The following is a 26,749-nucleotide window of genomic DNA, read 5'->3' as shown; positions in this document are numbered from 1 at the left end:
TCAACTAGTCCATTCACTTATACTAGATAATGATGAAGATGCTCAATGTTAAAGTAAAGAACTTGTAGCAGCTATCATCAATTTTATTGTTGCTTTTAAACACAAGGCAATTCCCTCACCAAAGAGGATGGGAGAGGGGAATGGACACAGAGATGTGGAAACCAAGATTAGTGTTCAGGTATAGGAGTCCTCTTCAGGCCACAGAGCAGTGCATTCATTGTTCTCTGTTACTACATCAGCTTATTCATCCCCATTCTTGAAGTTAGGATTCAAATAAAAAGTAAATTGAACTTAAGCCATGCTTTAGCTTATCAGCAGCATGAACAGTTTTAATTAAATGCTTGTACAGTTCTGAAACTTACGAACAGTGGTTTTGATTTCTTCACAGTAAAAATTAGCAAAAGGGAGTTTATCTTTAAATCCAGTGGGAACATCAGTTGACAGTATGAGTTTAACTTTGATAAATGTGAGGTATTGCATTGTGGTACAACAAACAGGGGCAGGACTTACACAATCAATGGTAGAGCCTTGAGTAGTGTTGTCGAACAGAGGGACCTAGGGGTTCAGGATACATTATTCTTTGAAGTTTGCGACACGTATAGACAGAATAGTTAAAAGAGCATTTAGCATGCCTGCCTTCATTGCTCAAACTTTTGAGTATCGGAGTTGGGACGTTATGTTGAGGTCGTACAGGACATAGGTGGGGCCTTTTCTGGAGTACTACCTCCAGTTGGGGTTGTTATTATTGAGCTAGACAAGGTTCAGAAGAGATTTACCAGGATAATGCTGGGTATGAAAGTTTTTAGTTATAAAGATAAGGCTGGATAGGCTGGAACATTCTTTTCTGGAGCATAGGAGGTTGAGTGGTAATATTACAGATGCTTGTACAGTCATGAGGTTTAGAGATGGGAGGTGCCTTTTTCCTGTGATGGGGGATTTCAAGAAAAGGAAAGGTTTAGAGGGATCTGGGCCAGAAGCAGGCAGGTGAGACTTGTTTAGCTTGGGATTATGTTCAACATGGACTGGTTGCACCGAAGGGTCTGTTTCCATGCTCTATGACTCTACACAACAAAGAAAATTTATTTTATATATATTCAGGGAGGCAATAGCCTTGAGGCATTATCACTAGAATATTAATCTGGAGAGGACAGTGAGGCCTGCAGATGCTGGAGATCAGAGTTGAGAGTGTGTTGCTGGAAAAGCACAGCAGGTCAGGCAGCATCCGAGGAGCAGGAGAATCGACATTTCGGGCCAGAGCCCTTCATCAGAAATTCCAGCCCGAAACATCAATTTACCTGCTCCACACTCTCAACTATTAATCCAGAGACCCAGGTAGTGTTCCGGGGACCTGGGTTCAACATTGCCAAAGTAGACGAGAATTTAATGAAAATATGGAATTAAGAATCAAACAATTGATGACCATGGAACCATTATCAATTGTCAAGAATGGAATCTAATGCTCTTTCGGGAGGGTCATAGCATTTTTCAAGAGATTTAGAAGCTCCAAAGTATCTTAGAACCAATGATGTACTTAACAGTAATCATTGTTACAAGGTAGAATTAACTATTATAATTTTTATTGTCCTGAACATGAATTCGGGTAGACAGTAGACAATAGGTGCAGGAGTAGGCCATTCTGCCCTTCGAGCCTGCACCACCATTCAATATGATCATGGCTGATCATCCTTAGTTAGTATCCTGCTCCTGCCTTATCTCCATAACCCTTGATTCCACTATCCTTGAGAGCTCTATCCAACTCTTTCTTAAATGAATCTAGAGACTGGGCCTTCACTGCCCTCTGGGGCAGAGCATTCCACACAGCCACCACTCTCTGGGTGAAGGAGTTTCTCCTCATCTCTGTCCTAAATGGTCTACCCCGTATTTTTAAGCTGTGTCCTCTGGTTCGGCACTCACCCATCAGCGGAAACATGTTTCCTGCCTCCAGAGTGTCAAATCCTTTAATAATATTATATATCTCAATCAGATCCCCTCTCAGTCTTCTAAACTCAAGGGTATACAAGCCCAGTCGCTCCAGTCTATCAGCGTAAGGTAGTCCCGCCATTCCAGGAATTGACCTCATGAACCTACGCTGCACTCCCTCAATAGCCAGAATGTCTTTCCTCAAATTTGGAGACCAGAACTGCACACAGTACTCCACGTGTGGTCTCACCAGGGCCCTGTACAGCTGCAGAAGAACCTTTTTGCTTCTATACTCAATCCCTCTTGTTATGAAGGCCAGCATGCTATTAGCCTTCTTCACTACCTGCTGTACCTGCATGCTTACCTTCATTGACTGGTGTACAAGAACACCCAGATCTCTTTGTACTGCCCCTTTACCGAAACTGATTCCATTTAGGTAGTAATCTGCCTTCCTGTTCTTGCCACCAAAGTGGATAAGCATACATTTATCCATATTAAACTGCATCTGCCATGCATCTGACCACTCACCTAACCTGTCCAGGTCACCCTGTAATCACCTAACATCCTCCTCAATTTCACCCTGCCACACAGCTTAGTATCATCAGCAAATTTGCTAATGTTATTACTAATACCATCTTCTATATCATTAATATATATTGTAAAAAGCTGCGGTCCCAGCACTGATCCCTGTGGTACCCCACTGGTCACTGCCTGCCATTCTGAAATGGAACCGTTTATCACTACTTTGTTTCCTAACAGCCAACCAACTTTCAATCCAAGTTAGTACTTTGCTCCCAATACCATGCGCCCTAATTTTGCTCACTAACCTCCTATGTGAGACTTTATCAAAAGCTTTCTGAAAGTCCAGGTACACTACATCTACTGGATCTCCCTCGTCCATCTTCAGAATTGCATCCTCAAAAAATTCCAGAAGATTAGTCAAGCATGATTTCCCCTTCATAAATCCATGCTGACTCTGGCCTATCCTGTTACTACTATCCAGATGTGTCATAATTTCATCCTTTAAAATAGACACCAGCATCTTTCCCACCACTGAGGTCAGACTAACTGGTCTATAATCTCCTGCTTTCTCTCTCCCACCTTTCTTAAAAAGTGGTACAACATTAGCCACCCTCCAATCCGCAGGAACTGATCCCGAATCTATCGAACTCTGGAAAATAATCACTAACGCATCCACGATTTCTCGAGCCACCTCCTTCAGTACCCTGGGATGTAGACCATCAGGCCCCGGGGACTTATCAACCTTCAGACCTAACAGTCTCTCCAACACCAATTCCTGGCAAATATAAATTCGCTTAAGTTCAGGTCCTTCAGCCACTGTTACCTCAGGGAAATTGCTTGTGTCTTCCCCAGTGAACACAGATCTGAAGTACCAATTCAATTCTTCTGCCATTTCTTTGTTCCCCGTAATATATTCCCCTGTTTCTGTCTTCAAGGGCCCAATTTTAGTCTTAACCATTTTTTTGCCTTTCACATACCTAAAAAAGCTTTTACTATCCTCCTTTATATTTTTGGCCAGTTTACCTTCGTATCTCATTTTTTTCTCTGCGTATTTCCTTCTTAGTAATCCTCTGTTGTTCTTTAAAAGCTTCCCAGTCCTCCGTTTTCCCACATATCTTTACTGTGTTATACTTTTTCTCTTTTAACTTTATATGTTCCTTAACTTCCCTCATCAGCCACGGTCACCCATGCCTCCTCCTAGGATCTTTCTTTCTTTGTGGAATGAACTGATCCTGCATCTTCTGCATTATACACAGAAATATCTGCCATTGTTCCTCCACGGTCATCCCTGCTAAGGTATTGCACCACTGAACTTTGGCCAGCTCCTCCCTCATAGCTCCATAGTTCCCTTCATTCAACAGAAATATTGTCACTTCCGATTGTACCCTCTCCCCCTCAAATTGCAGATTGAAACTTATTGCATTATGGTCACTACTTCTCAATGGCTCCTTCACTTAGAGATCCCTGATCAATTCTGGTTCGTTAGACAATACCAGATTTAGAATTGCCTTCTCTCTGGTAGGCTCCAGCACCAGCTGTTCTAAGAATCCATCTCGGAGGCACTCCACAAAGTCTCTTTATTGAGGTCCAATACCATCCTGATTCTTCCAGTCTACCTGCATGTTGAAATCCCCAATAACAACTGTAGTAACATCTTTGCGACAGGCCAATTTCAGCTCCTGATTCAATTTACATCCGACATCCAGACTACTGTTTGGGGGCCTGTAGATAACTCCCAAGAGGGTCTTTTTACCCTTAGAATTTCTCAGCTCTATCCATGTTGAATCTATATCCCCTGATTCTAGGTCCCCCCGCGCAAAGGACTGAATATCATCCCTTACCAACATGGCCACCCCACCCCCTCTGCCCGTCAGTCTGTCCTTACGATAGCACGTGTAGCCATGAATATTCATTTCCCAGGCCCTGTTCACTTGAAGCCACGTCTCAGTTATCCCCACAATATCATATCTGCCAATTTCCAAAAGTGCCTCCATCTTATTTCTAATGCTTCGTGCATTCATGTATAGTATTTTTAATTTGTTACTGCCCTCACCCTTCCCATCAATTCCTATTTCACTCAACCTTACAGCATGATCCCTTTTTGAGTTTTCTGCCTCATTGATACAATTGTCTTTCTTGACTTCCCTTGTTCTAACTTTCCCTTCAATTTCTTTCTTAAACATCCAGTTTGTCCCCTCCCACCCGCTACTTAGTTTAAACATAGCTGTGCTGCAGTAGCAAACCTGCCTGCCAGAATAACTGACATATAGTATTGTCCTTTAAGCAACAGTGTGAAACTGGCCAGATGATCTGCTTCAGTAATGTTATCTGAGAGTTAAATATTGACCAAGACACAGTAGCATCTCTTAGATTAGATTACATTAGATTACTTACAGTGTGGAAACAGGCCCTTCGGCCCAACAAGTCCACACTGACCCACCAAAGCGCAACCCACCCAGACCCATTCCCCTACATTTACCCCTTCACCTAACACTACAGGCAATTTAACTTGGCCAATTCACCTAACCTGCACATTTTTGGACTGTGGGAGGAAACCGGAGCACCCGGAGGAAACGTGCAAACTCCACACAGAGAGTCGCCTGAGGCGGGAATTGAACCCGGGTCTCTGACGCTGTGAGGCAGCAGTGCTAACCGCCCTCTTCTGCTTCACTATAACACAACGCCTCAAGATCTTTATCATCCAACTGAGAGGACAGACAAGGCCTCAGTTTAACATCTCACCCCAAAGTCATCACCTTCCCAAATGCAAGTCTCCCTCGGTGTTCCAGAAAGTGAACAGGTTAGACATTGAGCAGAAGTTCCCAAAGTATGACCCAAACTCACAACCTATTGACTGCTACCAACAGCTGGCCCATAATAATGGAAAATAAAGCAAAGACCTGCAGGTACAGGAGATCTGAAACAAAAAAAACCTGAAATGGCTGCAGAAATTCATCAAGTTTGGAACAAATTGGGAAGAAAGCTCACTGAACTTCAAACACAAATACTGTTTTCTCATCACAGATGCTGATAGAACTGGTGAGTTTCTCCAGCAATTTCTGCTATTGTTAGTGGATACTTAGTAGTTGCAAAATTAATAGACAATTCATTATGAATTGGATGTTCATTAAAACATTGGTGAGTCAAAAAGCAATGGATTTCCTCACCACTTCGATCAGTCGTGAAAGTAATCTTTACTCCAGATCTTGAGATTAGGAAAGACTTCAACATGTAATTATGTCCATTGACTTAACCACAAGATGTCTTCTGTAACATAGTCCCAGTTATAATGCTGTGAATCGTAGCATCGAATGGTCATCCTCTACTACTATTCTGATTATACTTTTGATATATGTGCAGAGCCCTTCTACGAATCCTATTTGCTCATTATTTAACTAAAATGCTGCAGTACGCTGTTAAACAACCCAGTAGAGCAATAAATCCTGAATAGATTGTCCAGCTATCTTGCTAACGTGATGCTTCATTTTCTTCCTCTACCCATTCCACTCCCGTATCACCAATGATCCAACAAGAAAATCTGCTCCGTAATCATATGCAAACACAGCAGGTTCATTCACCTCTTCCTTGTGATCCTTTTTTGTAGATGCCCGCTACAGAAAACATTATGGGCTCTCTAACTGCTTTGTTGGATAGGATTGCAATAATGTATAGGAATGCACACATATAAACACTCAAAGTAATGATCAGGCTCAGCTGCTGTTAAGAATGCTATCACAATTAATTAAAGTTTCAAACGAAATTCTAATGTTGCTACTTGATAAGCTCCTAATCAGTACTAACATATAACCTATTACTATGATTGTTCAAAACCTACCTTTTGGAGCATACAAACAAAATTAATTTGCTATGTGTTTTAAAGTGATGCCATAGAACTACTGATTTTCTTGTTTGTTGAGTACAGAGGAAATCAAAGACACTGGTAACAATTGCAGGGTTGTACAGCTACCAGATCTGTCGCTGTCTAAGATTAACAGTCTGAAAGCAGCGGCTGTAGTTAAATTTATTTTTAACTTAATACAAGAGTTATGGGAGAAATAAAACAAGGAGATCCAAATAATTGGATACCCCTTTCAAAGAATGAGCATATATTTACTGAGTTGAATGGTCTTCTTCTACTTCATCATGTTCCATAAAGGCTAATTTTATTAACTTTATGTTCCGCTCGTTTACATACCACTGTTTAGATATTTTTAATCAATCTTTTTAAATGCATTATGATACATATATGGAGTAGGTGGGACTTGAACCCAGGTTTCCTGACCCAGAGATAGGAACACTACCACTGCATCACAAAAGTCCATTGCCATTGTTTATATTGGGATTATTGTGCCATAATTATTATGCAGTATTCGCTGGAACAGCAAATCTTTCCATTGTTCCACCATTTAATCATGCTCGTAAGTGTTTCAGAAGTGTTAAATTGCTTTTGGTGGGTAGGTATGCCAATGATTAGATAGCTTCCCATCATGCCCTCACCACCAATTGTTATGTAATAATTCGCCTACACAAAACATTAACAATGCCAATCTGCTATATGACTGTTCAGAAATGCAAATGCATCATTGTTCATGAATAGAGTGGGTCAGAGCCCAGGAGTCTAGCATATGGCATCCAATGGGTGCTTGTTTTTTTATTGAGTAGTTAGCAAGTTATCAACTTCAAACTCCTCTTCTAGGGGACGTTACAAGAAGCCATTCTTTGAGTCCAATTTGGTGAAGGTTATGTTTTTTACAGGTCCTATATAAACTCAGGCAGATCAATTTAGTTATTTTTTAAACTGCACCATAGCAGATCTCTGCATGGTCCATCGGAACATACCGGAAATAATCTCCTGCTGAAGCATGACCTCAATATCTTGTTGTACCCATTTTGGAAATGAGTGTGTGAACCTCCGAGGTATCAACAAGCAGATGGGTTTGTATTTGTCTTCAGCATGATGTGGTAACAGTCTTTAGATTCCCCAGGCTTCGAAAGAGTTTTGGAAAGTGTTATTTAAATTATTTTGCTCATTCATGATTTTATGGATGAGATTGAGACCTATGCAGGCATTCCTTCTTACCAGTTGACTGGCTAGCTTTGGATAATATGCAGTGTTTCTAAAATTTCTTTTCCTTTCTGTTTTAAACATTGCAAAAAACTCACTTTCGACTGCAAGGTCAATTACTTCTGGGCCTGGAAATCTGACAAATTATGGGTGCAGGGTAATCTTTCCACAGTTAATTGAACCAGCACCAGAACAATGACTCCAACTCATGCACCAACTTAAAGTACATGAGATGTCCATTGGCTTCAATGTTAGCACTTCAGTATTGATTGCTCTTGTCCATGAATTCCCCAGGAAAAATACATTGCTGTTCAGAGCTGATATTAAAGTGGCTGTCATTTTGTTTTAATGGTGATGTTTGTGAGCAATCTATATTTTGAGAAATCACCTCTTTCCCTGCTATCATGAGTTTTGGCTGATTGGACAGGTCCTTCTCCTTCTTGGTGGTGGGCATCAGTGTGAGGAGCTTTCAAAACGGGGGGTGGGCACTTTTACCCTATGCCTCCCTGTTACTGCTGCACTGCACTTCCTGTTCTGCTTCCTCGAGAGCGATTCTGCCCTTGTTTGGCCTACCTGGACCTGTGTATTCCAGATTGTTCCACGGTAGGCTAGGGCAGAATTCATTGCCCATCTGAGTCGAAGTCCATGTCTCCCATGGTGCAGTCGGCATTAATGGCACCAGATTGGCCTGGTAGCCAGGTTAGCCTGAAAGTTCCCTGTTGCTGCTGGGCTTCTCTTCCAGATTTTCCCCCTCTTCTGTGATCTGATTACTGACATGGCATTGTCCTCCATACACTGAGACATACTGCCTTTGGGGTCCTCTTTATAGGCTTCCCTGACACTGTCAGTGGCTCTCTGAGACATCTCACCATGTGATAAGGTCAGATCTAGTGTGTTAATGGAATGATGTTCACATAGTTGCTGGTGAACAGTAAAAACCTTTATTAGATACTAACTCTACGTACAGGAGAGATAAGAGAGGACATCCCTGGAACCCTGCACACTCAGATCCCAGTCCCAGTGTAATTTGACATCTTCATGATAAAGTTAATTTTGTACATGCTCAGTACATAGAACTAGGAGAAGATATAAGCCCCTCAGATCATTTAATAAGATCACATTCCCATCTATCTCAATAACCCTTGAATCCCCTGTTTAAAAAGAATCAAACTACGGCTGTCTCAAAACTTCCATCATTTTCTGTGATCCAAAGTCACAGAGCTTTCCAAGAGAAAAAAAAAATTCTCCTCCTCTCCTATGTCCTAAAAAGACAACCCATAATTTTTAAACAGTGTTCCCTAGTTCTGGACTCAGCCACAAGGGGAAACATCCTTTCCATGGTCACCTTGTCTAGACCATTCAAGATTTTGTACTTGTCATCAAATCATCCTCCACTCTTCCAAACACAAGTGGAAATAAGCCCAGTCTGTCTGACCTCTCCTCCCAAGACAACCCACACTTTCCAGGTATCAATCTGGCAAAACTCTCCTGAACTGCCTCCAACAGTTACATCATTCCTTAAATAAGAAACTAAAACTGCATGCAGTATTCAAAATGTGGTCTCACAAATACCCTGTATAACTGAAGAATGACGTTGTTACTTTCATGTTGAATTCCTCTTCTCAGGTATCAAGTTGCATGAGTCTTCTTAATTTCATGTTGTACCTCAATACTGCCTTTCTGTGACTCAGACACAAGAACACTTAGGTCCCTCTGCAGACTTGTGTGGTGACTTTCCATTTAAGTAATGTTTTCTTTTTAATCTTCCTGCCAAAGTGAACAACTTCCACATATTATACGGCAACGGCACTGATACACTCAAACTTCAATGAACTCAAATAATTGGTTAAGCATGATTTCCTTCTCATAACACCCTGTCAACTCTTCTGGAGTAGTCTTCCTGTTTCGATGTGCCCAGCTACAGCTTCCATCATGATTAATTCTGACACCTTCTCATGACAGTTATTAAGTTAACTGTCCTTGGTTTTCCTGTTTTCAACCTGCCTTTCTTCTTGATTACAAGAGTTGTATTGACTGCAGGCTCTCGCAATACCAAATACCATTTACTACCTCTTTTCGGACGAGGATGAAGTCTCTATTATCAGAGAAAAAGGTACAGATAGCTCTTTATGCAACAAGTGGGGCAAAGACAAAATAATCAACACATACCCCTACCTACCTTTATACCCCAACCAACCACTAACTGTCCAAGGTTCCAAGCAATGCTACTGAAGTTTTTTTTGAATGAAACTGCTCAGGCTGTGGGTGACTGGAAAAGCTGCATTCTGAACTTCATCTGTTGTATGAGTAATCATTTATTTCATAATGCCCAAAACTTCCAATGGATTAGTTGGTGCAACATCTTCCTGTGTGATCTGTGAGTCCTATTCTGGGCTCAAGATAAGCAGATGCTGTCATCTTAAGCAAGGTGCACTCCCTGATGCCTTTTTGCACCACCTAATGAGATCTCCTATACTTTGCTTTGAACAAGACATGAACTTTGACTGGAGAGTCTTTTCACACAACAGCAAAAAAAGTCTTAACAAAACATAATTTGTATTTGAGATGTTGTGTATAGTTCCTTACTTCTGCAATCAGTTTTTCTAGTTTGCATTCCTGTTTATATTTTACTGGGTTAATAACAAGATGCCCTTATTTGACACTTGCCTGGTGCTTGCAATGTCATATCATTGACATAGTTTTATTCATTCCTGGGGGAAGGGTATTTGGCAAGGCTAGTATTTATTGCTCATCCTTCCATGCTCCTGAGAATATGTTGATGATGGGTCTTTGTTGTCATTGAGTCATAGAGATGTACAGCATGGAAACAGACCCTTCGGTCCAACCCATCCACGCCGACAAGATATCCCAATCAAATCTAGTCCCACCTGCCAGCACCCGGCCCATATCCCTCCAAACCCTTCCTATTCATATACCCATCCAAATGCCTTTTAACTGTTGCAATTGTACCTGCCTTCACCACTTCTTCTGGCAGCTCATTCCATATACATACCATCTCTGTGTGAAAAGGTTGCCCCTTAGGTCTCTTTTATATCTTTCCCCTCTCACCCTAAACCTATGCCCTCTAGTTCTGGACTCCACCACCCCAGGGAAAAGACTTTGTCTATTTATCCTATCCATGCTCCTCATAATTTTGTAAACCTCTATAAGGTCACCCCTCAGCCTCCGACGCTCCAGGGAAAACAGCCCCAGCCTGTTCAGCCTCTCCCAAAAGCTCAAATCCTCCAACCCTGGCAACATCCTTTTAAATCTTTTCTGAACCCTTTCAAGTTTCACAAATCTTTCCGATAGGAAGGAGACCAGAATTGCACACAATATTCCAACAGTGGCCTCACTAATGTTCTGTACAGCCGCAACATGACCTCCCAACTCCTGTACGCAATACTCTGACCAATAAAGGAAAGCATACCAAACGCCTTCTTCACTATCCTATCTACCTGTGACTCCACTTTCAAGAACCTGCACTCTAAGGTCTCTTTGTTGTACCAATGCAATATAAGACATGCTGTTGCATAGGAATTTCCAGGCTTTTTGACACAATTCTAATGATATACAAATTATTATACATTTTACCATTGTTGTGGTTCTGTTCGCCGAGCTGGGAATTTGTGTTGCAGACGTTTCGTCCCCTGTCTAGGTGACATCCTCAGTGCATGGGAGCCTCCTGTGAAGCGCTTCTGTGATGTTTCCTCCGGCATTTATAGTGATTTGTATCTGTCCCTTCCGGTTGTCAGTTCCAGCTGTCTGCTGTAGTGGCCGGTATATTGGGTCCAGGTCGATGTGCTTATTGACTGAATCTGTGGATGAATGCCATGCCTCTAGGAATTCCCTGGCTGTTCTCAGTTTGGCTTGTCCTATAATAGTAGTGTTGTCCCAGTCAAACTCATGTTGCTTGTCATCTGAGTGTGTGGCTACTAAGGACAGCTGGTCGCGTTGTTTCATGGCTAGTTGATGTTCATGGATGCGGATCATTAGCTGTCTTCCTGTTTGTCCTATGTAGTATTTTGTGCAGTCCTTGCATGGGACTTTGTACACTACATTGGTTTTGCTCATGCTGGGTATTGGGTCCTTCGTTCTGGTGAGTTGTTGTCTGAGAGTGGCTGTTGGTTTGTGTGCTGTTATGAGTCCTAATGGTCGCAGTAGTCTGGCTGTCAGTTCGGAAATGCTCTTGATGTATGGTAATGTGGCTAGTCCTTTGGGTTGCGGCATGTCCTCGTTCCGTTGTCTTTCTCTTAGGCATCTGTTGATGAAATTGCGTGGGTATCTGTTTTTGGCGAATACATTGTATAGGTGTTCCTCTTCCTCTTTTTGCAGTTCTGGTGTACTGCAGTGTGTTGTGGCCCTTTTGAATAGTGTCTTGATGCAACTTCTTTTGTGTATGTTGGGGTGGTTGCTTTCGTAGTTCAGGACTTGGTCTGTGTGTGTGGCTTTCCTGTATACCTTTGTGGTGAATTCTCCATTCGGTGTTCTCTGTACCCTCACGTCTAGGAATGGAGTTGGTTGGCCTTTTCTTCCTCTCTAGTGAATCGGATTTCTGTGAGTGTGGCGTTGATGATCGAGTGTGTGTTCTCTATTTCTGTTTTTAATGATTACAAAGGTGTCACCCACATATCTGACCCAGAGTTTGGGTTAAATGCCAGAGGAAACATCACAGAAGCGCTTCACAAGAGGCTCCCAAGCACTGAGGATGTCACCTCGACAGGGGACGAAACGTCTGCAACACAAATTCCCAGCTCGGCGAACAGAACCACAACAACAAGCACCCGAGCTACAAATCTTCTCCTAAACTTTGAACACCTACGGGCGAGAGCCGCTAAGACAAGCCAGGAAATGGGAATCCTGTGCCAACCGCCTAAGCGCCACATACAAACAACTCCGGTTCCTGTATGAATGCCGAAAGAATCGAATCCTTCCACCATGTGTCAGATACAGACCACCAGTCAACAATCCACAAGCCAGGGACATAGCCAGACAGAACGGATTCAGGATGATCCAGGTAATGATTACAGACGCTCACAACAGACTTCACAGATACAGACAAGAAATTGCACGCCAAAAATCGTTAATTTCAAAAACCACCAATCAGGAATGGACCTGGACCATAGAACAGGCTGTCACCATAGGACAGAACAGGACCACACACCGCAAAAAAACAGCACTAAAAGAAAAAATGGCTAAACTAACACACAACAGAGAGGACACCACAACACACACATGGGTTAGAAATCTCTCCCACAGACAGCTCACAGACACGGAAAGAACAATATTGGCCAAGGGACTCAACTACAACCACAGGGACGCCAAGACAGCAGACTTCCTAGCAGCACTAGAAGGCACACTCAGGAACAATGGACTGACAGAAGAGACACAACAAACAGTGAGACAAAGTATCGTACCCCTGATAACAAGGAAAAGACAAACACATAACCTCAACACCAAGGAGAGGGAAGCACTAAAATCACTAAGAAACGATAAGAACATAATCATACTACCAGCAGACAAAGGCAGAATGATGGTCATCCTGGACAAAGCAGAGTACATCCAAAAAGCGCAACAACTACTTGCAGATACCAACACCTACCAAAAGAGGGAGTTTGACCCCACCCCACAGCTCACCAATAGAATAAACAACACACTGAGGAACCTACAAAAAAACGGACAGATAACCAGGTCTGACCTACAAAGAATGAAACCTGAAAGCAACAACACCCCCAGATTCTATGGACTACCGAAAGTGCACAAACCAGACATCCCACTCAGACCCATAGTATCACTACCTGGGACACCATCACACAAACTGGCGAAAGAACTACAGCAGAAACTGAAACACCTGATCAGCGGATCCAGACACTCTATACAGTCAACACAGGAATTCTTAGACATCATCAGAAATATACACATAGACAAGGAAGGAACCATGGTCTCATTCGATGTAACGGCACTGTTCACCTCTATCGACAAAACCCTAGCCAAACAAACAATAGCCAACCTGCTGGACATACAGAACAGACAACAGGACGTTGAACCTATCAACAAAGATGGCATGTTGTAGTTCTGTTCGCCGAGCTGGGAATTTGTATTGCAGATGTTTCGTCCCCTGTCTAGGTGACATCCTCAGTGCTTGGGAGCCTCCTGTGAAGCGCTTCTGTGATGTTTCTTCCCGCATTTATAGTGATTTGTATCTGCCTCTTCCAGTTGTCAGTTCCAGCTGTCCGCTGCAGTGGCCGGTACATTAGGTCCAGGTCGATGTGCTTATTGACGGGGGACGAAACGTCTGCAACACAAATTCCCAGCTCAGCGAACAGGACCACAACAACGAGCACCCGAGCTACAAATTTTCTCCCAAACTTTGAACACCCAAGGGCGAGAGATGCTAACACAAGCCAGGAAATGGGAATCCTGTGCCAACCGCCTAAGCGCCACATACGATAATAAGCAAATCGACCTGGACCCAATATACCAGCCACTGCAGTAGACAGCTGGAACTGACAACCAGAAGCGGCAGATTCAAATCACTATAAATGCCAGAGGAAAGATCACAGAAGCGCTTCACAGGAGGCTCCCAAGCACTGAGGATGTCACCTAGACAGGGGACGAAACGTCTGCAACACAAATTCCCAGCTCGGCGAACAAAGCCACAACAATGAGCACCCGAGCTACAAATCTTCTCCCAAACTTTGAACACCTACGTGCAAAAGACGGCATATTCAAACTACTGGACCTGTGCCTCACAACACACTTCACATTCAACAACCAAATATATGAACAAATCAACGGCACACCAATGGGCTCACCGATCTCTGGACTCATAGCAGAAGCGGTAATGCAAAGATTAGAACAAACAGTCTTACCGCAAATTCAACCCAAACTCTGGGTCAGATATATGGATAACACCTTTGTAGTCATTAAAAACACAGAAATAGAGAAAACACACCGGATCATCAATGCCACACTCACAGGAATCTGATTCACTAGAGAGGAAGAAAAGGCCAACCAACTCCCATTCCTAGACGTGATGGTACAGAGAACACCGAACGGAGAATTCACCACAAAGGTATACAGGAAAGCCACACACACAGACCAAGTCCTGAACTATGAAAGTAACCACCCCAACACACACAAAAGAAGTTGCATCAAGACATTATTCAAAAGGGCCACAACACACTGCAGTACACCAGAACTGCAAAAAGAGGAAGAAGAACACCTCTACAATGCATTCGCCAAAAACGGATACCCGCGCAAATTCATCAACAGATGCCTAAGGGAAAGACAACGGAACGAGGACATAGAACATAGAACATAGAACATAGAAGAATACTGCGCAGTACAGGCCCTTTGGCCCTCGATGTTGCGCCGATCCAAGTCCACCTAACCTACACTGGCCCACTATCCTCCATATGCCTATCCAATGCCCGCTTAAATGCCCATAAAGAGGGAGAGTCCACCACTGCTACTGGCAGGGCATTCCATGAACTCACGACTCGCTGAGTAAAGAATCTACCCCTAACATCTGTCCTATACCTACCACCCCTTAATTTAAAGCTATGCCCCCTTGTAATAGCTGACTCCATACGTGGAAAAAGGGTCTCACGGTCAACCCTATCTAAACCCCTAACCATCTTGTACACCTCTATCAAGTCACCCCTAAACCTTCTTTCCTCCAATGAAAACAACCCCAACTGCCTCAGCCTTTCCTCATACGATCTTCCTACCATACCAGGCAACATCCTGGTAAACCTCCTCTGCACCCGTTCCAGTGCCTCCACATCCTTCCTATAGTATGGCGACCAAAACTGCACACAATACTCCAGATGCGGCCACACCAGAGTCTTATACAACTGCAACATGATCTCAGGACTCCGGAACTCAATTCCTCCAGCAATAAAAGCCAGTACACCATATGCCTTCTTCACCGCACTATTTACCTGGGTGGCAACTTTCAAAGATCTGTGTACATGGACACCAAGATCCCTCTGCTTATCCACACTACCAAGTATCCGACCATTAGCTCAGAACATACCGCAACCCAAAGGACTAGCCACACTACCATACATCAAGAGCATTTCTAAACTGACAGCCAGACTACTGCGACCACTAGGACTCATAACAGCACACAAACCAACAGCCACTCTCAGACAACAACTCACCAGGACGAAGGATCCGATACCCAGCAAGCAAAACCAATGTAGTGTACAAAATCCCATGCAAGGACTGCACAAAACATGACATAGGACAAACAGGAAGACAGCTAATGATCTGCGTCCATGAACACCAACTAGCCACGAAACGACACAACCAGCTATCCTTAGTAGCCACACACTCAGATGACAAGCAACATGAGTTCGACTGGGACAACACTACTATTATAGGACAAGCCAAACAGAGAACAGCCAGGGAATTCCGAGAGGCATGGCATTCATCCACAGATTCAATCAATAGGCACATCGACCTGGACTCAATATACTGGCCACTGCAGTGGACAGCTGGAACTGACAACTGGAAACGGCAGATACAAATCACTATAAATGCCGGAGGAATCATCACAGAAGCGCTTCACAGGAGGCTCCCAAGCACTGAGGATGTCACTTAGACAGGGGACGAAACGTCTGCAACACAAATTCCCAGCTCGGCGAACAGAACCACAACAACGAGCACCCGAGCTACAAATCTTCTCCCAAACTTTGAACATTTTACCATAATTTATCTTTTTCCAAATTTCAAAGCACTGAATTATTGCTGGTTTTATCTGAAGATTTGCTTTGTTAATAATGGGATTTGTGCAATTTAACAGATCAGTGATTTTTTTTAAGGTTGGAAATACCTAAATTTAATTAACATGACATATTACAACTAAGTCTGATTCACCTCTTCCACTGCTCCCTGTGCCAAGAGGGTTCATGATGTATCAATAGATACATAAAGAATTCCTTTGTTGTCATATTATTCCTGAGCTCTCTTGCATTATTTTTATTTTACCTGCTTTGGGAAATGGTTAGCGAAATGTAGTCCAAGACATTTCAAATTTTCAAAAATTATTGTGTATCTTCAGAAATCAAAACAGTAATGTTCAGCCTGCAGAAAGAGTGTCTTATTAATTTGACTCGCTAATCAGACAATTTACACATGCAGATTGAATCAGGAAACAGACTTTGCATGTTAAGTCAATGCTCAGAAGACCTAACCTTATGGGATGTGATAACATAATTAGGTTGTTAAGGGTAAAGTGTCCACGAATTACCAGATTAATATATATGCATATCGATCATGTTAATTATATTAAATTAACCAGATGAATTAGGCTGGTATCAAAAATGTCCTTCTCCATTCCTATGCCTACCTTTATCTCCCAACCTACCACTAACTGTCCATGATTCCAAGCTATTCTATTGAATTTATTTTTAACGAAACTGCTCAGGCTGTGAGTGACTGGAAAAACTGCATTCTCAACTTCATCTGTTGTATGAATAATCATTTATTTCATAATGCCCAAAAATTTGAATGGATTAGTTGCTGCAACATTCTCCTGTGTGATCTGTGAGTCCTATCCTGGGCTCAAGATAACCAGATACCATCAACCCAAGCTCGGTACACTCCAAGATGCCTTTTTGCACCACTCTACAAGGTGTCCTGCATTAAAAGGGGCATCCAATAGCACCACAAGAAGGCGAATACTTTTCTCTGTTCTGTGAAAGTAAGTGCCATCACCTTCTCTCTGCTATCTCACCCTCAAGGCCCAGCACTTGGTATAATTCTACTGCCTTACATGCACCTCACTTAGGCTTTTGGACTACAACACTCACTAGAGCAACATCATGTGCACGCAAAGGCTCATCCTTCCAAACTGCAAACTGTTCATATCTTCTTCCTTTCCTACTTATTCACTAGAACTACCTCCCCACCTTTTGTACACATACATGCTCACAAACTGTTCCCACATCCACTTCCATCTTACTCGATCTTTCCTTTGTCTGGCTCATCACCTTTCCTCTCCCCATTTTCCCTTCTCCCCCCAGACGATAGCACCTGACGAATGTACTTGCAGTTCCTGGATTGCTTACACTTGACCTACAGGCCAACCCCCTGTGTAATCTGACTAGCCACTAGGGCTGACTGTGATGGCAACCCCTGACTGACTATAGGCACTTCTCCACCCCACTGCAGTCAGACCCCCTTTGACTTTCACACGTCGCCACATCTATGAGACCTTGGTGAGAGAGTGAGAGGATTGGATGCATTGGTTCACAGGTCAGGTTAGGCCAGAGTCCAGGAAGGGAAGGTGGCCCCAAAGTGGGCACCAAAGGAGATTACTCCTTCTCCCACGTGTAGTCTGAGCAGTTGGAGAAACAACAGGCTTTCAACTTGTCACACTCCCCTGTCCAACATGTGAAAAACTGCTAGAGGACAGGAAGAGGCCCTAAAGTGTCACATAATTGGCTACAAAAGATGCTGTGGACAATTTTATAGGGGCTCCCTGCCTGTCAACCTGTGTCCAGGAGGTACTAACCCTGGGTGTGCATGTACACAAGTCATCAAGGTTGCACAGTAGGTTTAGAAAGTGCTTAAAAAGGTGTATCAGGATCCGGGATCTTATACATAGAGGCATACAAAAGCAAGAATTAACGAGGAACATTTATATAACAAGAACTTATGAGGAACATTTTTTTTGTTTAGCAGCAGGAAGAGTGGGAGCGACAACCGGAGGCTTGCCAGGAAGGTAAATTTCAAATTATACAAACCTACCTCAGGTATTCAGCGGTCTCCATTGTTCCAGCAGCAGTAGCAATGGGAGGAGCCACAGCGAGGACCAGGGGCTGCTGGGAAGGTAAGTGACTGCTTTAAAAACTTACCTCGAGTGTTGGGACCCTCCTGTTTAGCAACAGGAAGAGTGGGAGCGAGGACCAGCGGGCTGCCAGAAAGATAAATCAATGCTTTAAAAACTTACCTTGTGAATACGCAGCATGCACGCTGAGCAGGAGTAGACACGAGAATGATGAGTAAGTGAAATAATATATTTGGGCGGTTGCGTTACCCAAAGCACTACTTAGGTAGTGTCTCCCACCCACGCAAATTCCTTCAAACAAAAAAAAAGAGTTCTGTACACCGGATTGGTAAGTTAACTAGTTTTTAAAATTTTTCAATAGTCTCTTTTGGAATTTGGAATAGTGGGAATAGATGTTAGGGCAGTTGAATGTTTCTCCTGCAGAATGGGGGAGGCAAGGGTCACCAATAGTGTCCCTGCTGACTTCATCTGCGGGAAGTGCACCCAACTCCAGCTCCTCAGAAACCACATTAGGGAGCTGGAGCTGGATGAATTTCGGATCTTTCAGGAGGCGAAGGGGGTTATTGAGAGGAGTTACAGGGAGGCACAAGAAAAAAGCAGATAGATTACAGAGGGACTGAAAGGCAACCGCCAAACAGTGCAGGGATCCCTGTGGCTGTTCCCCTCAATAACAATTATACTGTTTTGGAGATGTTGGGGGGATTGCTTACAAGGGGTAAGCCTTGGGGTACAGGTTTCTGGCGAAAGTGAGCACTGCGTATGCTGGCGATTAGAGTCGTGAGTGTGGTGCTGGAAAAGCACAGCAGGTCAGGCAGCAACCAAGGAACATGAAAAACAACATTTCAGGTAAAAGCCCCTCATCATTCCTGATGAAGGGTTTTTACCCGAAGCGTCATTTCTCCTGCTCCTTGGATTCTACAGGTCTCTGGCACAGAGTCTGTCCCAGTTGCTCAGAAGGGAGAGGGAAGAGGAGCAGAGCATTAGTCACTGGGGACTCCATAGGTAGGGGGACAGATAGGAGGTTCTGTGGGAATGAGAGAGACTCATGGTTGGTGTGTTGCGTCCCAGGCACCAGGGTTCGTGATATCTCGGATCGTGTTTTCAGAATCCTTGAGAGGGACGGGAAGCAGCCCTAAGTCGTGGTCCACATAGGCACCAATGACACAAGTAGCAAGAGAGATAGGGATTTAAGGCAGAAATTCATGGAGTTGGGATGGATGCTTAGAGCTAGAACAAACAGAGTTCTTATTTCTGGTTTGTTACCCTTAGCACGTGCTAGCGAGGCAAGAAATAGGAAGAGAGAGGAGTTGAACACGTGGCTACAGGGATGATGCAGGAGGGAGGGTTTTGGATACCTGGATAATTGGGGCTCTTTCTGGGGTAGGTGGAATCTCTACAAACAGGATGATCTACACCTGAACCAGAGGAGTACCAATATCCTGGGGTGCGAAAGGTTTCTTAATGCACTTCGGGAGGGTTTAAATTAATTCAGCAGGGGGATGGGAACTTAAATTGTAGTTCCAGTGTACAGGGGTTGAGAGTAGTGAGGTCACAATTAAGGTTTCAGAGTTGCAAGAGTTCACTGGCAAGACGGAAGGTGGTTTGAAGTGTGTCCAATTCAATGCCAGGAGCATCCAGAATAAGGTGGGAGAACTGGCAACATGGGTTGGCACCTGAGATTTAGATGTTGTGGCCGTTTCAGAGACAAGGACAGAGCAGGGACAGGAATGGTTGTTGCAGGTTCTGGGAATTCGATTTTTCAGTAAGAACAGAGAAGGTGGTAAAAGAGGGGGAGGTGTGGCATTGTTAGTCAAGGACAGCATTACAATGGCAGAAAGTAAGTTTGAGGACTCGTCTACAGAAGACGCATAGGCTGAGGTTAGAAACATAAAAGGAGAAAGCACACTGTTGGATGTTTTCCAAAGGCCTCCAAAAAGTTGCAGAGATGTAAATGAAAGGATAACAAAGATGGTTCTGAATAGAAGCAAGAGTAACAGGGTAGTTGTTTTGGGGGACTATAACTTTCCAAACATTGAGTGGAAACACTGTAGTTCAAGTACTTTAGATGGTCAGCTTTTGTCCAATGTGTGCAGGAGGATTTCCTGACACAGTATGTAGACAGGCCAACAAGGGGTGAGGCCACATTGGATGTGGTACTATGTAATGAAGCCAGACAGATGTTAGATTTGGTGATCATGACCACAATTCGGTTATGTTTACTTTAGCAATAGATAGGGATAGGTATGCACCACAGGGCAAGAGTTATTGTTGGGGACAGGCAATTATGATGCAATTAGGCAAGATTTAGGATGCATAGGATGGGGAAGGAAACTGTAGGAGATGGACACAATTGAAATGTGGAGCTTATTCAAGGAACAACTACTGTGTATCCTGCTAACTATGAACTTATCAGACAGGGAGAAATTGGTTGAGCGAGGGAGCCGTGGTTTAATAAAGAAGTTGAATCTCTTGTCAAGAGAAAGAAGAAGATGTTAGGATGAGATGTGAAAGTTCAGTTAGGGTATTTGAGAGTTCCAAGTTAGCCAGGAAAGACCAGAACAGAGAGCTATGAAGTGCCTGGAGGGACACGAGAAGTAATAAAAGAATGACTAGAGTAAGATTAGGGCCAATCAAGGACTGTGGTGGGAAGTTGTGTGTGGAGCCCGAGGAAATAGGGGAAGCGCTAAATGAATATTTTTTGTCAGTCTTCACACTAGAAATAGACAATGTTGTCAAGGAGAATACTAAGATACAGGCCACTAGACTAGGCAGGATTGAGGTTCATAAGGACGAGGTGTTAGCAATTCTGGAAAGTGTGAAAATATATAAGTTCCCTGGGCCAGATGGGATTTATCCTAGGATTCCCTGGGAAGCCATGGGAGGAGATTGCAGAGCCTTTGGCTTTGATCTTTATGTCAGCATTGTCTACAGGAATAATGCCAGAAGACTGGAAGATAGCAAATGTTGCCCCCTTGTTCAAGAAGGGGAGTAGAGACAACCCTGGTAATTCAAGACCAATGAGCCTTACTTCAGGTTGTGGGTAAAGTGTTGGAAAAAGTTATAAGTGATAGGATTTATAATCATCTAGAAAGGAATAAGTTATTAGGGATAGTCAACATGGTTTTGTGAAGCATACGTCATGCCTCACAAACCATACTGAGTTCTTTGAGAAGGTGACCAAACAGGTAAATGAGGGTAAAGCAGTTGATGTGGTGTATATGGATTTCAGTAAGACATTTGATATGATTCCCCACGGTAGGCTATTGCACAAAATACAGAGGCATAGGATTGAGAGTGATTCTGCAGTTTTGGATCAGAAATGGCTAGCTGAAAGAAGACAGAGGGTGGTGGTTGATGGGAAATGTTCATCCTGGAGTTCAGTTATTATTGGTGTACTGCAAGGATCTGTCTTAGGTCCACTGCTGTTTGTCATTTTTATACATGACCTGGATGAGGGCGTAGTAGGATGGATTAGTAAATTTGCAGATGACACTAAGGTAGGTGGAGTTGTGGATAATGCTGAAGGATGTTCCAGGTTACAGAGGAACATACATAAGCTGTCCAGCTGGGCTGGGAGGTGGCAAATGGAGTTTAATGCAGAAAAGTGTAAGGTGATTCACTTTGGAAGGAGCAACAGGAATGCAGAATACTGGCCTAATGGTAAGATTCTTGGTAGTGTAGATGAGCAGAGATCTCAGTAGATCCCTGAAAGTTGGCACCCAGATGGATAGGGTTGTTAAGAAGTCATATGGTATGTTAGTTTTTATTGGTAGAGGGATTGAATGTTGGAGCCATGAAGTCATGCTGCAGCTGTACAAAACTCTGGTGTGGCTGCACTTGGAGTATTGCATAGAGCTCAGGTCACCTCATTATAAGAAGGGTGTGGAAGCTTTGGAAAGGGTTCAGAGGAGATTTACTAGGATGTTGTCTGTTGTGGAGGGAAGGTCTTTTGAGGAAAGGCTGAGGGACTTGAGGCTGTTTTCGTTCGAGAGAGGGAGGTTGAGAGGTGACTTAACTGAGACATGTAAGGTGATCAGAGGATTAGATCGGGTGGACAGCGAGAGCCTTTTTCCTTGGATGGTGATGGCTAGCAGAAGAGGACCTAGCTTTAAATTGAGAGGCGATAGATATAGGACAGATGTCAGAGGTAGTTTCTTTACTCAGAGAGTAGTAAGGGCGTGGAACGCCCAGTCTGCAACAGTAGTAGACTCACCAACTTAACATATGGATGAAAATGGAATAGTCTAGGCTAGATGGGCTTCAAGTTGGTTCCACAGGTCAACGCAGCATCGAGGGCCGAAAGGCCTGTACTGGCTAGGCCTCAACTGGATTATTGTTTTGGTTCTGAGTGCTACACTTTAAGAATGATGTGAAAACTTTAAAGAGAATAAAGTGAAGACTTCTGAGTGGTTTCAGTGCTGGAATTCACTGTTATTTGGATAAATTGTGATCATTATGCTTGGAGAATGATCGATGGGAGAATTGATTGAAATTTTCAAATCGTTAATTTATTCACAGGATACGAGTGTCACTGGCTGGGCCAGCAGTTTCTGCCCATTCCTAATTGCCATTGAGAAGGTGCTGATGGAGCTACCTTCTTGAACTGTTGCAGCTTTTGGAGTTAGGGACAACCACTGTGCTCTTAGGAAGAGTTCCAGAATACAGTGACAGTGAAGGAAGTTTCCAAGTTGGGATTGTGTGGACCTTGCAGGGGAACCTACAAATGGTGGTGTCCCTATGCATGTGTTACATTTTGCCTTCCAGCTGGCAGAGGTTGTGGTTTTGGAAACTGCTCAGAAAGGACCCTTAGTGAGTTGCTGCAGTGCATCTTGTAGATGGTGTACACTGTTGCCGCTATGTATTAGTGGCTGGGAGAGTAAATTTTAGAAATTATGGATGGGTGCCAATGATGCATATCCTGGTACATCAAGCTTCTTGAGTGCTGTTGGAGTAACACTCATCCAAGAGTATTTTGCCACACTCCTGATTTGTGTCTTATAGGTGATGGATAGTCTTTGAGTGTCAGGAGTTGGTGATGCTTGTTGGAAGCATATTGTTGGAAAAAGGTTTCCTTAAGGCATTGTTTTGCCCACTGCATGTGTAACTCCTAGAGTCTCACTGTTCATTCACTTGTTTTTCCCTTCAAACAAATTATTTCACAAATCCCATTTCACAGAAAAATCAAAAGGGACTTGAAACATTAAGTCTGTTTCTGTCTCCACAGGCTCTGCCAGACCTGCTGAGTTTCTCAAGCATTTTCAGTTTTTAATTCAAATTCTCAACATTAGCAGTACCTTACTTTTATTTATTTCCTATTTGGCTCAGTGCAACTTTTCTGATCATCCTGATTTATTGCATTAAACAGGTTTTGTTCAAACAAACCAGTAATGCATGTAGAGTCTGTTTCAAACACTGTTTCATTGGTTAGCTAACAATAACATTATGGTATGCATAAATTGAATAATAGCATTAAAGTCACATACAAATCAAGTTGCAAACTGGTTGTAAGAAATTTGAAGTAACTATTCAACATATTGATGTATAGCAGGCACACATGAGGTTCAGCGACAAGACAGTTGTAAGTGCTATATTACAATTTAGGTGAATGACATCCATAGATTTAGATACCAGTTTATAAACCAGTTTACCCAATCTCAGATGGGTCATCTGGCAAATACGTAAAGAGCAATAGAACAGAGTCTAAGGAAAAACATCATGTATATGTTTGATGCACATGTCGATGAGAATATTCGAGTTAAAACAGGCTGAGAAAACAAGGAAAGCATCTCTTCAGACCTTCCACATTCTTTTCAAATTCTTTCCTGTTTCCAAAAGGAGTGGAGACAGAATGAATTACATGTTGAAAGGTCGTGTTAACATTCTGATGTCCCACCCAAAAGGACACTTGATATTTGACCTCCTTTAGTCGGCTGCCTGCCCAAATGGATCTTACACAAATTTGGTGCTAACAGAATTTCAGCTTTCCTATATTTCTAGAAGGAAACTGTTTGAAAGAAGGGTCAACAAACATCATTGCAACATTATAGCCAGGGCTTCACCTTTGAGTGTGAATCCTAGATGGATGGAGATGTCGAATTTACCTTAATGAATCACCATTAAAGGTTGGAAATCCCCTCGAAAACATTCACCTGAACTTAATGATGGTTCATTGGATCATTTGTTACCCTGTTCTGGTATCTCTTTCGAGATTAGCTGACTCAAAACAGATCAATGATGTGCCTCAGTATAGCATGCAATTGTTCTGAGTTTGATTATGTAAGTCTGGTTACCATCAAAATTCACTGTGCTTGATTAGTTAACCCTGCGTATGGACTCAGCAAAGTAAAAAAAAGTATATTTTGTTGTAAATGAAAGGTATAAGCATGGAACCAACACTTTAAAACAGTATTCAAAAATTCTTGTTACAAACATAGAAACTGAGGCATCACCTCTATAGCACTAAAATATTGGAGAGCAGTCTCTGAGTAAGGAAAATAATGTTCATTACCTTGTGAGATGCGTACACCCTGTAATTATTATATGTGAATAGCAACTTACCAGAAGCCAAAAGGAATCCACCTCCTAATTTGTAGAGTTTGGCATTAACAAAAGGCACTGCACAAACCAGCAGAAATCCTCCCACAATTGCAGCAGCCACACCCAGTATTATAAATGCTGTCCAGAAACCTCGATACACTGTATAGGAGAGAATATGAAAATGAATTAATCCTGCTGTTCAATTAGACGCATTCATTTAACACTACCTATCATTAGCTGATCTTTGATTGAATTGTTTTTGGAGAAATGTAAGAGTAAACTCTCTGTGTGCATCTCACATTTTCTATCATGCAATTTTCATTCTCTATTTTACTCCATTGTGCCATCTCTATGTTTTCATTCATCACTTTTGCTCTATTTCTCTCTGGTTTCCCCACATTCTCATTGGATGAAATCTCACAGACGCGTTAGGAGTTGTGGTCACTGGCTGGGGAGCTGACAAAACCTCTGGGCTACCTCCTTTTGAGAAGGCCATTGTATCTTGAGCTACTCAGGAACTATGTGAGCTAGTGGGTGGTCCTTCCTCAGGATCAAAGGAGAAGAAGCTTTGTCAGCCAGGACCTGCCAGCCCGTTGGAGGCTGGCATCTTTTCTGTATGCAGGAGAACTACCAGGGAAATAGTGGCCGTACAACACTTCCATATTTCTGTGGACTGAGGAGGAACACAAATGGGCAATGGTAAAAGTGTCCTGGTGAGAACCATGTCAGAGCAATGGCCTAGTGGTATTATCACTGGACTGTTAATCGAGGTATCCAGGAATGGTCTAGGGACCTGGGTTCGAATCCCACCATGGTAGATGAGCATGAAGCTATCAGGAAAATCCCACTTGGTTCAGTAATGTCCTTTAGGAAAGGAAACTGGTTGACACTTAACTGCCCTCTGGGCAATTAGGGATGGGCAACAAATGTAAGTTTCGCCAGCAACACCCTCATCCCATGAACAAATTTAAAAAAAAGACAAGTTAGAGGTCATGAGGTTTTAGCAGGAAGGCAGGGGCATGTTGCTTTCAGCATCTGCATCCTTCTCAAGGCAGGATCCCTTGTTCAGGCCTTCAGAAGCTGAAAGACAAAGCACAGTGGGAGTTTGGCTTCCTTCAGCACTGGGTTTCCTCCACGTGCTCCAGTTTCCTCCCACAGCCCAAAGGTGTGCAGTTCAGATGGAGTGGACATGCTAAATTGCTCTGCAGTGTCCACGGATGAATAGATTAGGTGGATTAACCATGGGGAATACAGGGTGGGTGGGGGTGGTGGATCTGGGTGGGATGCTGTTTGGTGGGCCAGTGTGGACCCAATTGGCAAAAGGACCTGCTTCCATGTTGTAGGGATTCTATGATTCTAAGACTCTTGATAAACACCACATCATTGGCAGTGGGATGAGGCCTAAAGTGAGTTTCCATTCACTTGGTGGCAGGTCACAACAGCCATACAGGGGCCTTTCCACCATAAATGCCTTCAGGGTGGAGGCAGCAAGGTAGCTGAGTGCCCACCCGATGTCACGCTGTCTGATTAAAATCTCTCCCATCCCCAGCCAAACTTGTTTTGAGGGAGTGCACATTATCTGTTCTCTCTGACTCCCTGTAACTAATTTCTGCATGTCTCACCTTCCATTTGCCTCATATCTTATTGAATGAAAACTGACATAGGCCAGCATGACAACTGCTAGATATTCTATGGTGTACTTCTCAAAACCTGTCCACTGTCTACAAAGCGTAAGTTAGAAGTGCAATAAACTATATTGACTTGCCTGGATGGGTAAAGGTCTGACAACACACGAGAATCTCAATGCTGTTCAGGACAGCGCAGCCCACTTCAGAAAACCCATTCCCATCTTTTACTATTCACCCTCTTCACTACCAATGCTCAGTAGCAGCGGGCTGTAGCAT

The 26,749-nt window shown here is 43.1% G+C and overlaps 1 protein-coding gene across 1 annotated transcript in view; it reads right to left on the bottom strand.

The window, feature by feature from the left end:
- The window catches only part of LOC122557105 (transmembrane protein 182-like), a 51,990-nt gene that overhangs the window by 11,092 nt on the left and 14,149 nt on the right, over nt 1-26,749 (bottom strand). The window contains exon 4 of the mRNA XM_043704424.2: nt 24,867-25,004. Coding sequence (XP_043560359.1) covers nt 24,867-25,004 — 138 coding nt within the window. The remainder of the gene's footprint in view (nt 1-24,866; nt 25,005-26,749) is intronic.

Source organism: Chiloscyllium plagiosum, unplaced genomic scaffold, assembly GCF_037043375.1.
Source record: "Chiloscyllium plagiosum isolate Xiang-an unplaced genomic scaffold, Cpla_swu_hap1 HiC_scaffold_11, whole genome shotgun sequence".
Lineage (NCBI taxonomy): Eukaryota > Metazoa > Chordata > Chondrichthyes > Orectolobiformes > Hemiscylliidae > Chiloscyllium > Chiloscyllium plagiosum.
This window is presented reverse-complemented; position numbering and strand designations above follow the sequence as displayed.